At 44.4% G+C, this 13,935-nt stretch overlaps 1 protein-coding gene across 1 annotated transcript; it reads right to left on the bottom strand.

The window, feature by feature from the left end:
• Window positions 1-2,095: 2,095 nt before the first annotated feature.
• On the bottom strand, window positions 2,096-11,065 carry PDCL3 (phosducin like 3). Its single transcript, XM_046659949.1, has 6 exons — window positions 10,911-11,065; window positions 8,582-8,714; window positions 6,079-6,169; window positions 5,680-5,823; window positions 4,690-4,898; window positions 2,096-2,463 (listed from the first exon to the last, which is right to left on the bottom strand). The coding sequence occupies exons 1-6, from the start codon at window positions 10,914-10,916 to the stop codon at window positions 2,321-2,323; spliced, it is 726 nt and encodes a 241-aa protein (XP_046515905.1). The 5' UTR covers window positions 10,917-11,065; the 3' UTR covers window positions 2,096-2,320.
• Between the last annotated feature and the right edge of the window lie 2,870 nt (window positions 11,066-13,935).

Consider the following 13,935-nt stretch of genomic DNA (forward strand, 5'->3'; position numbering starts at 1 on the left):
TTCTTAAGTAACAACCGGCTTCCAAAAGCAGGACAGAATCACTTTCATAGGAACACGTTTCTAAAGTAGGTAACACAGTCATGACACATTTGGCTGGTTACACTTGAAAAGCACTGTGTCAAAATTTGGGCTCGCTATATAAGAAAACTAAATTAGAGCTGGAGGTAATAAATGACAAAAAAATTTAGGCACTGGTGACAGAGGACACCTTTCTAACAGCCCTTCCACATCTCTCACACAGCGCCTCTCCCATCCAGTACAACTTCTCGCAAGTACCTGATCCCCGGAAGCCGCTCTGTGGTAGGTCTCTGCCTAAGGAACGGTCTGCAACCTCGGCGAGTGAGAATGTGAATTTAGGTCTGCAATGAGCTAGGTGTATAACCTAGCTACATCCTTTTCCTCCTCTACAAATAAGAAAATATGGAAGAATCAATTGTATTTGACTATATAGTCTTACTCCATTTCCCTTCCCCCATTTACTATCCCTGCTTTCTGGAAGTTGGATCACTTAAGAAAGGGCTCCCTGGCACTTACTGAACACCCTCCTCCATCACCCTTTCCTCCAAATACCAGAAGACAGACTCCAGGTATCTTTCTTGTCTGCCTTCCCCTGGTCACCGTGTGTTTCTGCTGTGGAATTAGATGAACTCAACACCTAACAGGCAAGTTTGTATCACCTCTGTCACGTCATGGATGAAAGAGAAAGAAGTTAATGGTAAATATTCCAGGGCAGTCTCCCAGAATGAACTCACCTGGAGAAACGTGCTCAGGTTCTAAACCACAATCCTAATTTTAGGATAGAGATGCTTCTCTCTCCCTCTTTTTAAATCAAGTTCAGTCAGCATGCCTAAACAGCTGCCTGGGGCCTGGGTGCCAGACAAGCCTCATTAACCAAATCCGTGGACACCTGAGCTTTTGTTGAGTTCAAACTGTCTGAGTCTGGCACGGAGGCCAGATCACGAGGCAGTTTTCAGACTTACACAGATCAGAGGCAAAGTGAATATTTAGAATTACATCCTGAATGGGCTCCACAGTGGAATAATGCGGACGCTGCCTCCCCACCACCCTCAAGCACAGCTGGTCTCTCTTCCTGGGGAGCTGCGTGCACTGCGGCTCCCAGGCAAACGCAGCACCCAGGCTTTTCCGCTTTGTTCTTCCCTCAGCACCTCATCGCACTGCCAGCTAACAGACAATCTCAGAAGGCAGTTCTCCCACAAAACCCATGGGGCCGGCACAGAAATGACAGAACTGAGCAACCTCGTTTCAACCCTGCAACTAAAACGTCATGAAAAACCCTTTAAGGTAAACCGTTACAGAGTATGTTTTTATCAGCAGTGCTGGCTCTCATGTGTGTAGAAAAACAAATATCCACCAACGCAGACACTTCTGACAGATAAAATGGGTCACGGAGGCTTGACATTCTTTGAATTAGAGCAAAAATAAATTGTACAATAACCTGAAGGAACTCTGTACCCTCTCTGATTCATATTTTTAAGATTCAAACCAGCATTTAGTACTACATCATTCAACACGAATATTAGGGAATATTTTCCCTAATTTTTCTGTCAATGTCAACTTGACAAGGACTCTGGTTCAGAAAACACCTTGATACATTTTTGATTGACTGAGATACAGTTTATTTATGTGTGTGCTGGTATCCACCTATTTCCAAAAAAAGAATTTAAGGTGGATTTCGACAGTAATTAAAATCACCTGACATGTCAAGAGTCTGAGACAAAAAACTATTTTAACTAGAAAAAAGTATTCTGGCCCAAAGGGCAGTAAATTCTAATCTTTCAGTTATTGCTTTGATAAGAATGTTTGTTTCATAAAAATTATTGCCTATTCCTTCTAAATAGGATAAATAACATTTTTTCCTATCAATCATTCCTTTGAGCTAATAATCCTGTTGCTACCTTTATAAAAGAATAAAAATAAAGAATAATGTGACTGCCAAGTTTAGTTTGTAATTTTTCCACTGTATAATTTACTCAAATTATTAAAAAACTCTATATTCCTTTTTATTTAGTTATATGTGAACAAATAGTGACAGTTTTACAGCTTAGTTAAAATATAAGAGAAGAAAACATACACATTTGCCATACCAATAGCTCGTTTTTATTGTTTAAGGAAATGTTATTAATTTAAAAAGAAAGTTCCAGGAAATTTAATAGGATTCCCAGCAATGATTGTTTCTGAAATCCATGAGATTTGAAACATAATTATAAAAGGCTAAAAACCAAAGGATACACTCCTTTTTAAAAAAATGAAGATGATCTGTCACATCAAGAAAGTCCGGCGTGTCCCTGCGGCTGCAGCCTTAGTCATCCTCAGAATCGCTGTCTCTCCTCGTGGGGACGGAGCACCGCACTGAGGACAGCAAGGCGTCTTCAACTGGTTTCTTAGGGTTTTCCTCCAGGTCTGTCTTGATGGCTCCAGACTCAGACAATTTCCACTCCAACTCTGCACGACAAAGAAAGAGCAAATCACCTAAGACACAGTGCGCAGGGGCCCTCACCCTCAACTCCAATAAGCCAGGGTTCTTTCTAAGCACAAATTACAATTATCAGCATTTGATGACAATTTAATTTTAGTGCCATAATTTTAAGGTAGGTACCTAGAAGAAAAAAAATGAGACTTTTAGGAAGTAAAACAAAAATACTTTCAAATACTTTTTCAGAAGATGAAATCAAATGAGATATTACATACATTTGAAACTATATGGTAATTAAAATAAAAAACAGGGGCCGTTCCCGTGGCTGAGTGGTTAAGTTCATGCGCTCCACTTCGGCGGCCCAGGGTTTCACTGGTTCGGATCCTGGGCAGGGACATGGTGCCACTTGTCAGGCCACATTGAAGCAGCGTCCCACAGGCCACAACTAGAAGGACACACAACTAAAAAATATACAACTATGTACTGGGGGGATTTGCGAAGAAAAAGCAGAAAAGGAAAAAAAAAAAGAAGACTGGCAACAGTTGTTAGCTCAGGTGCCAACTTTTAAAAAAATAAAATAAAATAAGAAACAAAGACTAAACTTGTCTTCTAACAACTAGTTTTCCAACTTGCACAATTTCCCAGGAAAGAAATCAGCATAGATCGTTTACAGGAAACACTTTTCACAGTCTTACTGGCAATCTAATCATTAAATCTAATTTTAGTTAACAAAAGGAAATTCTTAAGCCTCATGTCCAATATCTCAATCTATTAGAGTCAAAAGATGAATGCATGATGACATTCTAGAAGCGATACATTTGTTCCAAGTAAAAAATAAAAAAGACCAGAAAATAAAGAGGGATTGACTATAATTCCCGTATTTCATTCTCTTATAATTACTGAAACTCCACATGGATGTGAGACCTTGTGAAGCAAAATCAAGTGATGTGTTTTTCCACTGCAGAGAAGACCCTGGGCAGAACTGAGGCCCCATGTGAGAGATTCCACAACAAAGAGCCTGCTTTAAAAGTGAGGCTCTGCTAATGAGCTACTTCCGCAGACTCTGACAACTCATGCTCCTGAAGTCACATTAATTTAAAGTGCTCCACAGAGATGACCACCACCAGTATTTTCACCTCTGGGTACCTCAGCTGAATGTTATAATTCAACAAATTTCTTACCAAAAAAATCTTACGATTTCTGATTCTGGATTCAAGAATATGTTTAGACCCCCACACACGTACATACGTCTAAGTGCATGTATTTAACGTGATTGTTCACTTATATGCAGTAATCACTGTTTTATAAGTTTACTAATCCTCAAAGACTTCTCCTAGAAATAAAGACTGTAACTACTATTGTACACCTCTCTCTCCCCTCGTGGTACGTTCAAAAGGACCAAAATAAGATGCAAAATATATTTAGTTTGAAACGCTGTACGCCTCTGAAGACTGGAATCGTGTGTAACTGATGTAATATTTGTGTGTGTGTGTGTGTTTATACTTTTCCCAGATCAATACCTTATATAAGAAGTTATATAAAGTAGTATATAAAGTCATATTTTAACATATGTTTTTAAATACTACTAAAGCATAGTTGGACATATTATTTCAATAAAGAGATAAAGAATTTGACTTAGCAGGATGCCTCGGGCCTCAGGTTCTCTCTTTCACGTCATGTATGTCTGTGTAGTTTTACACCTCCGTGTGTAACAGGTGGTGGAAAGGAATACAAAGACACATCCTTTAGGAGTTAAGAGGCAGAATAAACTTTTGATTTAATTTAAAAGCTACTAAGCTACTCAACTGAGAAAATATTTCTATAGAGATTTATATATATACACATAATATATACAGATAAGATTCTGTCACTAATTTGTTCATATGAATTAAATAAAACATGAACGATGTGATGTTCAGCTACAACTTAAAACATATTCAACTGTAGGGGCAAATAAAACATATTAGACGTTGATTTTAAATATATATATTTTAAAGTCCATGTGCCCTGTCTTAACTGAGAATTATGAGAGTCCAGCTGTAAGTGCCCCAATGACTTGTCTAAGATGAGAGATTAAATGTGCTTCTTCCCTTTTAACAATCACTCACACAGGACACAGGGGCAAAGGTGAATTTGACAAATCATCGTAACACATGTCTAGGAAACAGGCACCCTCTTCAAGAGAAATATCCCCTCGCCATCTCTACGCACTGGCATCACTCACGTGCCCTGGACTATCTCAAAGAGGCCCTTACCATCTACTGTCAGGTTCATGCCACCAAACACCAGAGGTCCAATAAACTGAGCCTTGATATCACCTTCAAGGTAAACAAATACCGTGGGCAGGTTCTTATCAGGATAATTGGGTATGCAGGTTGTTGAAATGGCTTTGATAAACTTGACATCAGGAAACTTCCTGGCAAGTGCACTGAAGTGCTGATTTATCAGGGCGCAGAGGGGAATCCTATAAAATAGAAATAGGAAACAATGTGAGAGGGGAATCCTGTAAAACAGAAACAGAAGCAATCGTGATTCTGCATTCAGAGACAGAAGAAAGCTCAACTACCCTCCAGCCTACATAAAACCTCATAATAGCTTCACAAGTGATTCTGCCACTCCAGCCAAGAGGAATTAACATTTTAAAAAAACTTTCTACTACGTTCAAGGAAAGCGAAGAACTCGAAATCCAAAGTCCAATTTAATTTGATCCAACAATATGTCAGAAAAGCAGCTTCAATGTAGAGATAATTGTTATGCCCTTCTATATGAGAGAACATTCAGGATTTAGAAGGTGTGAAACAGGTCAGAAAGCATTTCCTGCTTTAAAGAAACTACCACACCAGCGCTTGACTGCACAGTACGGAGAACAGACCGGAGGTGAGGAACACTGAGGACCACTGCCTCTCTCACCGTGACAATGATTATAAAGGTCTCCCGCATCATGAACAAGAGTGATTCATTACACGGAATTCTGAAACGCCAGAGTTTCCCTAGAGGGATAAATAACAGGAACTCCTTTTCAATAAAAGCCAAGTCTTCACTGCCACACTGTAACAAAGGCATTCGTATTAGCCACAAATACTAATGTGAAAGCCTGAAGACAAAAATTAGGCTTTAAGGTTTTGGCAAATCAGCGACGAAAACACATAAACAGTAGTAAAAATCCCTCCAATGTGGATTAAGCCCGAGATGGTCGAGACATAAATTCGGGTTAACATTTAAAGACAGTGATAAGATCAGCTCACCCTTGTTTGTAGAGGTGCAAGATGACCCACAAGCCCTCACCGGCTTTCGTAACTTCTTGAACATAATCCTTTCCTGAGATCTCCAAAACTTCTCCAAATTTATTCTTTAATTTAGTTGCTTTCCACTCAGCCAGTCTTTGCTGTCTGCACAACAGGAGAGAGAGACATCTTACACACACACGCATGTGCACACACACGCACCTTTCAGACAGCAACTTTTATAAAGGTCCAGGTCTATTTATTTGCTCCATGGCAAAAGTCTAAGACCAGAAATCTCTAACATTATTATTTAATTATAGTCCTTTCCTAATGTTATCTCAGTCAGAAAGTTAATTTTTCAAAGGGCACATATTTTAGTGCCACACAAAAAATCGAACAGTCCCTCTGGGCGGCACTAACCTGTACATTTCAATAGCACGTTCGTCCTCCTCATTAAATTCATCTTCATGGTCCTCCAGTTCTTCCAAAGTCATGTCTTCATACGTTTTCACTGAATGTAGTTACGTTAGCAAAAATCGAAAAATTTAAAAGATAAACATGCAATTTTTTTTCCTTCGCTTTTCTCCTAAAGATGTGCATGCAACACCAAAAGACCCCCAGCCCACCAAAACCTAAATAAAAAGTACTTTAGGTATTACACTAGGAAATAAGAAGTTGAGGGTGTTTTAAGAGAGAACCATGTTGATATCTGTGGGCCTGACTCTCTTACGGCCACACAATAACAAGGACATGAATGAGACGTTTCCCCAGTCTATGAAACCAGAGAGCTGTGTCTGCCTGAACTCAGCTGGTCTGAACTCAGCTGGTCTGATCTTCAAGCACGGGCACAGACTGGGGTGTCACCAGTTCTCATATCTCTGAGCAGGTGGGAGGATACCAGTGGGTGCCCCCCCCACCGCCAGCACACCCTTCTAGAGTTAAAGCGATTATCACGCCATTGCTTGCTCTTTTCCTGAGAGCGGTAGGCAGCTCTATCTTTTCTTTTACCCAATGGCTAAAAAATGTGTATTTTGTTTTTATTGCCATAAACACTTGCTTCCTGACATCAAATCAGGCTTTTGTCCCCTGAACCCCACCCCATCACTACACAAAACTGCTCTTATCAAGGTCAACAATGACCCTGACTTCTTCACTGATGAGGGAGCGGCCTTTGATCCAGCCCATCCTGCCTCCTTTGTGCAAGGCCGTCCTCCTCACCTTCCAGGCGCCTCCTCGCCTCCTTCCTCTACGGCCGCCCCTCCTTTAGACCCTAAGCCGATTGACCCCTTTTCTTCCTTATCTATACCCACTCCCTTGGTGGCCGCATCTCACAGCTTTAAATACTGCCAATATGCTGACAACTCCCAAATCTATGCCTCCAGCCCCTATTTCTCTGATTGGGAGAAAGACACCCAACTGTCCACTTACCATCTCTATTTGTCTAATAAAAATCTCACAAGAGATGAGCCATCCTCATGCCAGTTGGTGTAACTCCATCCTTTGGGCGCGAAGCCTTGCAGTCACCCAGACTTTCTCTCACGCCCCTCATAGGCTCCATCAGCAAACCCTGTTGGCCCCACCTTCAAAATATATCCAGATCTGACCACTTCTCACCACTTCCACTGCCACCACACTGGTCCAAGCCAACAGTATCTCTTGCCTGAATGACTGTAGTAGTTTCCAGACAGGTCCTCCTACTTCCTGCCTGGCCCCCCACAGTCCATGCTCACTAAGGCAGCAGCAGGATGGTGCTGTCAACATGGTGGGCACATCACCACTCTGTTCACACCTCCAACGACTTTCACTGTAGTAGGTGTAAAGCCAAGGACATTCCTAGAAGCTACAAGGTCCTGAATGGTTTGACCCCTAGTCGGCTCTCTGACCTCACTACTTCTCTCTCGCAGTCACACTGACTTCCTCAGGGATGCCCCAACGTGCTTTTCACCTGCTAAAGTAGCTCGGTTCACCTCCCTCAGGTGACCCAACGTCATCCCCATGAGGCCCTCTCTGACCCCATCCAGAATTATACTCACCCCTCCAGCCCTTTCTAGGCCCTTTCCCTGCCATATTTTCCTACATTTCACTTATGTATTACTTGTTCTCCTCTCCCCCACTAGAATGGAAGTTCCACGAGGACAGGGATTGTCGTCTGGCCTGTATGCAGCTACACCCCACTGCCTAGAGCAGCACCTGGCACACAGTCATCTTCCAGTAAAGGTTCGCTGGATAAATGTAATAAATCTTTCTCCAAATTAGCTCCAACGTGTAAATGGGACAAAAGTACTAGCCTCTGTGATCAACAGTTCTCAAACGTTGCTGTGACTCAGAAAGCCTTTGGGCACTTGTATAAATGCAGATTCCTGGGCCCCGCCCCCGGAGATTCGGATTCAGTAGGGGCTGGGCTTTTACAGGCACCCCAGGGATTCTGATCCAGAGGGTACAGCTCCTTTGAGAAAACTCCTCTCCCAGACCCTACACATTGCAAACATCCTGTGCTTTCCCAAATTAAGCCATTTTAATATTCTAAAACCACAAAGATAATAAAGGATAAGCTCAGGAGAATATGAACATCAAAACTTTGAGCAAATTTTCATGACGTTATCCAAAGTGAATCAGAGACCAGAAATTCAAGACTCAGAAATACTTTCTTCAGGATTATCACGTGCGCCTCTGACACAGACTAGGAATTACGGAAATGAAGGGAGCCTCTGATGGCCCCCTAAGTCTGTGGCCCAGAAAGGTGAAGGCCAGAGACATCCTGTGACTCGAATGAGTTCCCACAGTGTCCGATCCAGCACTCCAAGCCCTGGCTCCTGCCTCCTGCTCAGAGGGTCCTTCTACCAAAGCAGTCAGAGGATTAGACAGCTGTCTCCTAACCCAGACAGACACAGAACAAATAAGGAATCACCCGCTGACTGCTCACCAATTGACTGCTGAAGGACTCGCTGCTCCTCCTCCTCTTCAGCCTTCTTTTCCAATTCTTTCAAACTTTCCTTTGAGGGCAGGATGCCCTTTTTTCGTAAGATGTCATTCCACTCAGTGTCTGCGTTGGGGTCCTAGAGCAGGTGGACCGAGGATACCATGAGTGCAAAGCCCAGTATGGAAGGTGCCATGTTGTGCAAGGGGTCAAATGGGAAAGGTGTTGGGAAGAAGGATTCAAGCCAAATTATTTTGTGGCCTATTTCTGAGAAAGTATCAAAAGACCCAGAGGCCCTGTTCCATTCTTCTCGTCCTCCACTCCATCCCCCACTGAGGAGCTAGTCTTGGGGCAAAAATCAGGATATGACACACAGATTGGCATCAATGCTGATACCAAGGCTCTGAGCTGGTTTCTGTTCAATTATTTTTATTAATGACTTGGAGTGATTCATCCAACAGATATTTACTAAGTTCCTACTATATGTAAATTATTGTCCTAGATGGTAGGGAAGCATGGTGAATGCCAGTCACCTTCTTATAGTCGAGAGGAAGAGACAGGCAATGCACAATTAAACATACAAATAGATATATACTACAAACTGTGGCAAATACACTGACTAACAGGCTGCTGACCTAGAGAGTTACAGGCGGCCTGCATTCCACAGGATGGGCAGGGACGTTCTCTCAGAAGAGGTGACAATTTACCATCATGGGAGGATGAGAAGGAACCAGACATCAGGAGAATTTAGGAAGTCATTTTCCAGGCAGAAGGACCAGCACGTGCACAGGACCCAAGAGCGGGGATATTGAGCATGGCCAAGTTCTAAGCGGCTGCAGTAGAATCTGAGAGGGCGGAGAGCCCAATGCCAGGCTGACAGATTCTCCGATGGCCGAACCCCAGAGGAAGAGCTCAGACCCCATGCAACAGCTCACAAAAGCTGACACTTACCGAGTACCAGGTGCTGAGCACTCTCCCAAGCCCTTTACCTGTGTCTACTTAGTTAACCCTCACAAGCCACAGAGAGGCGCGGCATCTAGGAAGACACTGCCTCGCTAGAACAGGTCAGATTTGCCAGGATCAAATGTCAGAAGGATAAATGTCACAGGGGGCTCTTAGCTCCAGAACGCAGCGGCCCAAACACTGGTTTTGCCTGGCTTGGCAGGAACTGCTAATGGACCCAATTTGGAACACGAAATCAAGGAGCCCTGTAGAAAGGGCACTGGGACAAGGCTCCAGCCGTAGCCCCGTGTCACGGTCTTGCTGAGATACATCAAAAGAAAAACGATCAGAATCCTTTCAACGGAGTGGTCAGGGGAGGCCTCTGAAGAGGTGACATTTTTAAAAGGGACCTGAAGGATAGAGAATGTGCGGGAGGCCAGGGCAGCCCTGGGGCTTTCTTCACCATTTGAGGGGGTCTGGCTTGAGGCAGATTGCTGCATCTGCAGATGATCATCTTCTCCAGCCTCCAATACCTCCTGCCCCAACCAAACCCACACTAACCCCATTTGCTAGTTGTCACTGTCAGAATTCCTGGCCACAGCACGATGCGGGAGGCAGCAGAATGACTTTTAAAGGAGGGTCCTTGGACAGTGACAAAATTTAGCTGTCACCTATTTTGCTCATAAAAGCATCCATCCACGGTGTCTTCATGCATCTTCTTTCCCTTTTCTTTGGGTTTTAGTCAAATTCCCTCAGCAAATTCCAAGTACAAAAGAACAAAACTAGGGGATTTGGTTGTATCCATTTTATGACAGTAACTGCGCAGAGGGACCCTTGAGCTGAGCTCTGGAAGCCAGGGAGCCCGAAAGAGGCGCACCTCTACCTGAACACCAAGGTTAGGGGGAAGAGGGTGTAACTAACCCCACAAAGCTCGAAGAAGAGTCAGGAACACTGTTTCACGTTATGGGACCCCCAGGCGGGGCTCTTCACTGCTCCAAGCCTCAGTTCCCACATCTGTACAGGGGGTCCACAACACACCTGCTCAGGTGCTCACTAACAGAGTTAATAGTAGGAAGTAACTTTGTCAGGTGGGACGGGCGAGTCCTTCACAGGCCCCACGGGATCCTATCTCTAGGAGAGGCAGCGCGAAAGCACCGAGATTTGCGGGGCGGGACACACAGGAGTAGGGACGCCTGGCCCGCAGGTCCCGACGGGACCACGCCCGCCCTCCCGCACTGCGCCTGCGCCCGGCCTCCACCCGCGTGGCCTCCCCCGTGCCAGTGGCGCCCGGCGCTTCCCGCAGGCCGGGCTGGGACAGTCCCCCATCGGCGCGGACCCAGTGGGGTAAACAAGCGGCCGCGGCCTCCAGGCCTCCCGCCCTCGGCTCGCTCACCTGCATCTTGTCTCAAATGCCTCCAGCCAGGCCCCTCAGCGCTCTTCCGCGCACGCGCGCAGCCGCCGCCCCGCCTCTTCTCCCAGCGCGGCCTTAGCCCCGCCCCCAGGCGTGAGCGGGGCGGAGCCAGGGAGGACGCGGGGCCCCTGGGGCTGCGTGCGCTCCCCAGGGACAGGCGCGGAGGCTGTGCGCATGAGCGGGGCTGGAGACGCCTACTGTCTGTCCTTGCCGCCGCGGTCACGTGACCCAGAGCCAATCGCGGGCGCTACCGTATTAGGGCAGGTTTTCGGTCTGGGAGCAGCGGGGCCGGACGGAGGAGGTATGCGGTCCCCGTGCGCCCTCTCCAGCCGCAGACCAATCGTGTAAAAGAGGTCTTGGCCCAAGATGTCAGGAATAGTATCTTTCAGTGACCCAATGTTACAACGAAAAATGATGCAGGGCCACCTCGAATTCACTCGCTATCATTTCAGCATCAGAGAAGGCAATTCATTCATAAGACGTATTTATTGAGGGCCTACTATGTGCCAGGCACTATTCTAGGCTCTGCGTATACGACAGTGGTCATGACAGAAAAACACCAGAAAGGCGAAAGTCATTTCACCTAGTTGAGCCCCAGGCGATCCATATTTGCAAAAGTGCTTAGCGCCATCAGGGGCACACAGAAGGCACTGAATAAAACTGAGCAGGGTCTGAATGGTACAATCCAGGCGCTGGGCTCCAGGCTTTTGTTTACGGAGCACTCCAAATTTGAGCTAAGAAAGCAGTGTCCCTCCCTGGACGCCTGGGCTGACTTGCCGCCTCGGGGCAACGAAGCGGACGGAGAGAACACAAACCCACACATCTGTGGGGTAGGCGTAGGACTCCCAACGTTGGCTGCGTATTAGAAACACCTGGGAGGTTTCAAAAACTGCAACTAGCTACCCCGGAGCTCCATCTCCTGTCAAATTACATCCCTGGAGATGGGGGCTGAAACTTATTTTCTTAAAGATCCTCAGGTGTTGCGAATATGCATAACCATTAATATAGAGTGAATCAAATGATTCCTTGAGGGCAAAGAACTTTCACTTAATTTATAAGGCTCCTTAAGAGTTACCTAGCTCCTTCCCATAGAATTATAGGCCTCTTAAAACATTTGTTTATTCATTTATCTAGCAGCACACTGAATGAATTTTCCCTGGTCTCACCATTAAAGTCAGGACCCAGACTAGTTCGGGTGGATTTGGCCCCATGCTAAGGTTTGCGTCCTCCGCAGCAGCAGTGTGGGTGCTCTTAGATCCTTTCCTGATTCCCAGCCTTAGCTATCTCCTGAGGCCCAAACTCACCTCCAATACATGATCCCTCTCTCTGGAGGAGATTAACAATCCAAAATCTCAAACTTTACTGCCTTTGCTCCGCAAGAAAGCTGCCTATCCCACTTTCGTCGAAGACTGGCGCTTTCCTCCTGTGCAGTCGGTCCCACCTCTGCAGAGACTCTGTTTTTCATTCCATCACTCTTGGCTCCGAAGAAAATAATTAGAGCTCAGGAGAAAAAAATAGAGCCATAAGAATTAGAAAAGAAAGGAAATGGAAAAAATATTTCCATTTGTGGATGATTTGATATGATTATCGTATTTGGAAAACCTTGGGAGAATCAAGGCTTAAATTCGTATTGACAATATGAGAATTCAATATAGGAGCAGGATATAAAATTAGCATACAAAAAATAGCCTTAGTCTGTATTTACAATAACACGCTACAGGACATAATGAACCCTGATTACAATAACAACAGAAAAGAAAAAAGCACTTAGGAATAAGCTCAAGAAGTGCACAGAAACCTACATGAGAAAAATTATAAAGCATTCCTGAAGATGCAAAAGTCAACTTGGACGAGAGGAAAGAAATCACTCATTTTTGGATAAGATGACTCAACTCACAGAGATGTCAATTTTCTCCAAGTTAATGTGTTAAAATTAACACAGTCTTATTTTAAAAACTCAACAAATTGTTTTCTGAGGCTAGAGAGGTTGGTTCTAAAGTTTTTTATGATAAAATAAACAAGGAGAATGGCAAACTGAGGAGCCCACCCTTGGCTTAGTGGTTAGGTTCCAGGGCTCTGCTTTGCAGAAGGTTGGCAGGTTGGGATCCCTGTGCTGACCTAGCACCACTCGTCAAGCCATGTTGTGGCGGCATCCCACATAAAAAAATAGAGGAAGATTGGCACAGATGTTAGTTCAGCCACAATCTTCCTCAAGGGAAAAGAGGAAGATTGGCAACAAACGTTAGCTCAGGATCAATCTTCCTCACACACACACACACACACACACACACACAAAAGAATGGCAAACTGAGGGGACAGCTAACCCTACGAGATATTAAAACAGTTTGGTACTGATGCATGAATAGACAAATCGATCAATGGTGCAGCAGGTTCAGAACAAGTCTGGAAATAGAGCCAAGCACACAAACATTAGTGTATGCCCTAGAAGGCCTCTCAATCTGCCGAGGAGGGATGGGCTTTTTATCATAAATGGTGTTGGGAAGATGGGATAGCCATTCGAAAATAAATAAAATTGGATACATGCTTCACAGTGTATATCAAATTAAAAGTTAAAAACTAAAAGTACTGGAAGAAAACAGGGGATAATTTCATTATAACCTAAAAATGGAAAAAACCTCTGATGATTATTACTCAAAATCCAGAAAGTCAAATGAAAGAAATGATGGATTTTACCACTAAAAATTTTTATTTTTGCATAAGAATAATGAATACAAGCATGCCAGCTTTGGTGTAAAATAAAAGGTTAAGTAAGAATACACATGTGTATTCATATCTGCTTAATTTTGCAAAAAGAATCACAGACAGAAGAAGTCAGAAATTAATGAAATAGCAAACATGGTGGTCAGGTGGGGTGAGAGGAGGGTAGGGATGAGGTGGTAGTGACAGAAAGTCGGGAGTGAGAATCCTCTGATAAACCTTTATTTAGGGGCAGATAAGTTTTGTGGGGCCCAAAACACATTCCGTTTTGGAGGCCCTCTTTTAGAAT

Source organism: Equus quagga, chromosome 5 (genome assembly GCF_021613505.1).
Source record: "Equus quagga isolate Etosha38 chromosome 5, UCLA_HA_Equagga_1.0, whole genome shotgun sequence".
In the NCBI taxonomy this organism is placed as follows: domain Eukaryota; kingdom Metazoa; phylum Chordata; class Mammalia; order Perissodactyla; family Equidae; genus Equus; species Equus quagga.

Bases quoted from the DNA above. Each gene is read 5' to 3' on its own strand.
- PDCL3 (XM_046659949.1), bottom strand. The intron at 5,824-6,078 runs GTTAGTGCCGCC...CCTGTTGTGCAG, and splicing joins CGTGCTATTGAAATGTACAG to ACAGCAAAGACTGGCTGAGT. The intron at 4,899-5,679 runs GTGAGCTGATCT...TCTATTTTATAG, and splicing joins TTGCACCTCTACAAACAAGG to GATTCCCCTCTGCGCCCTGA.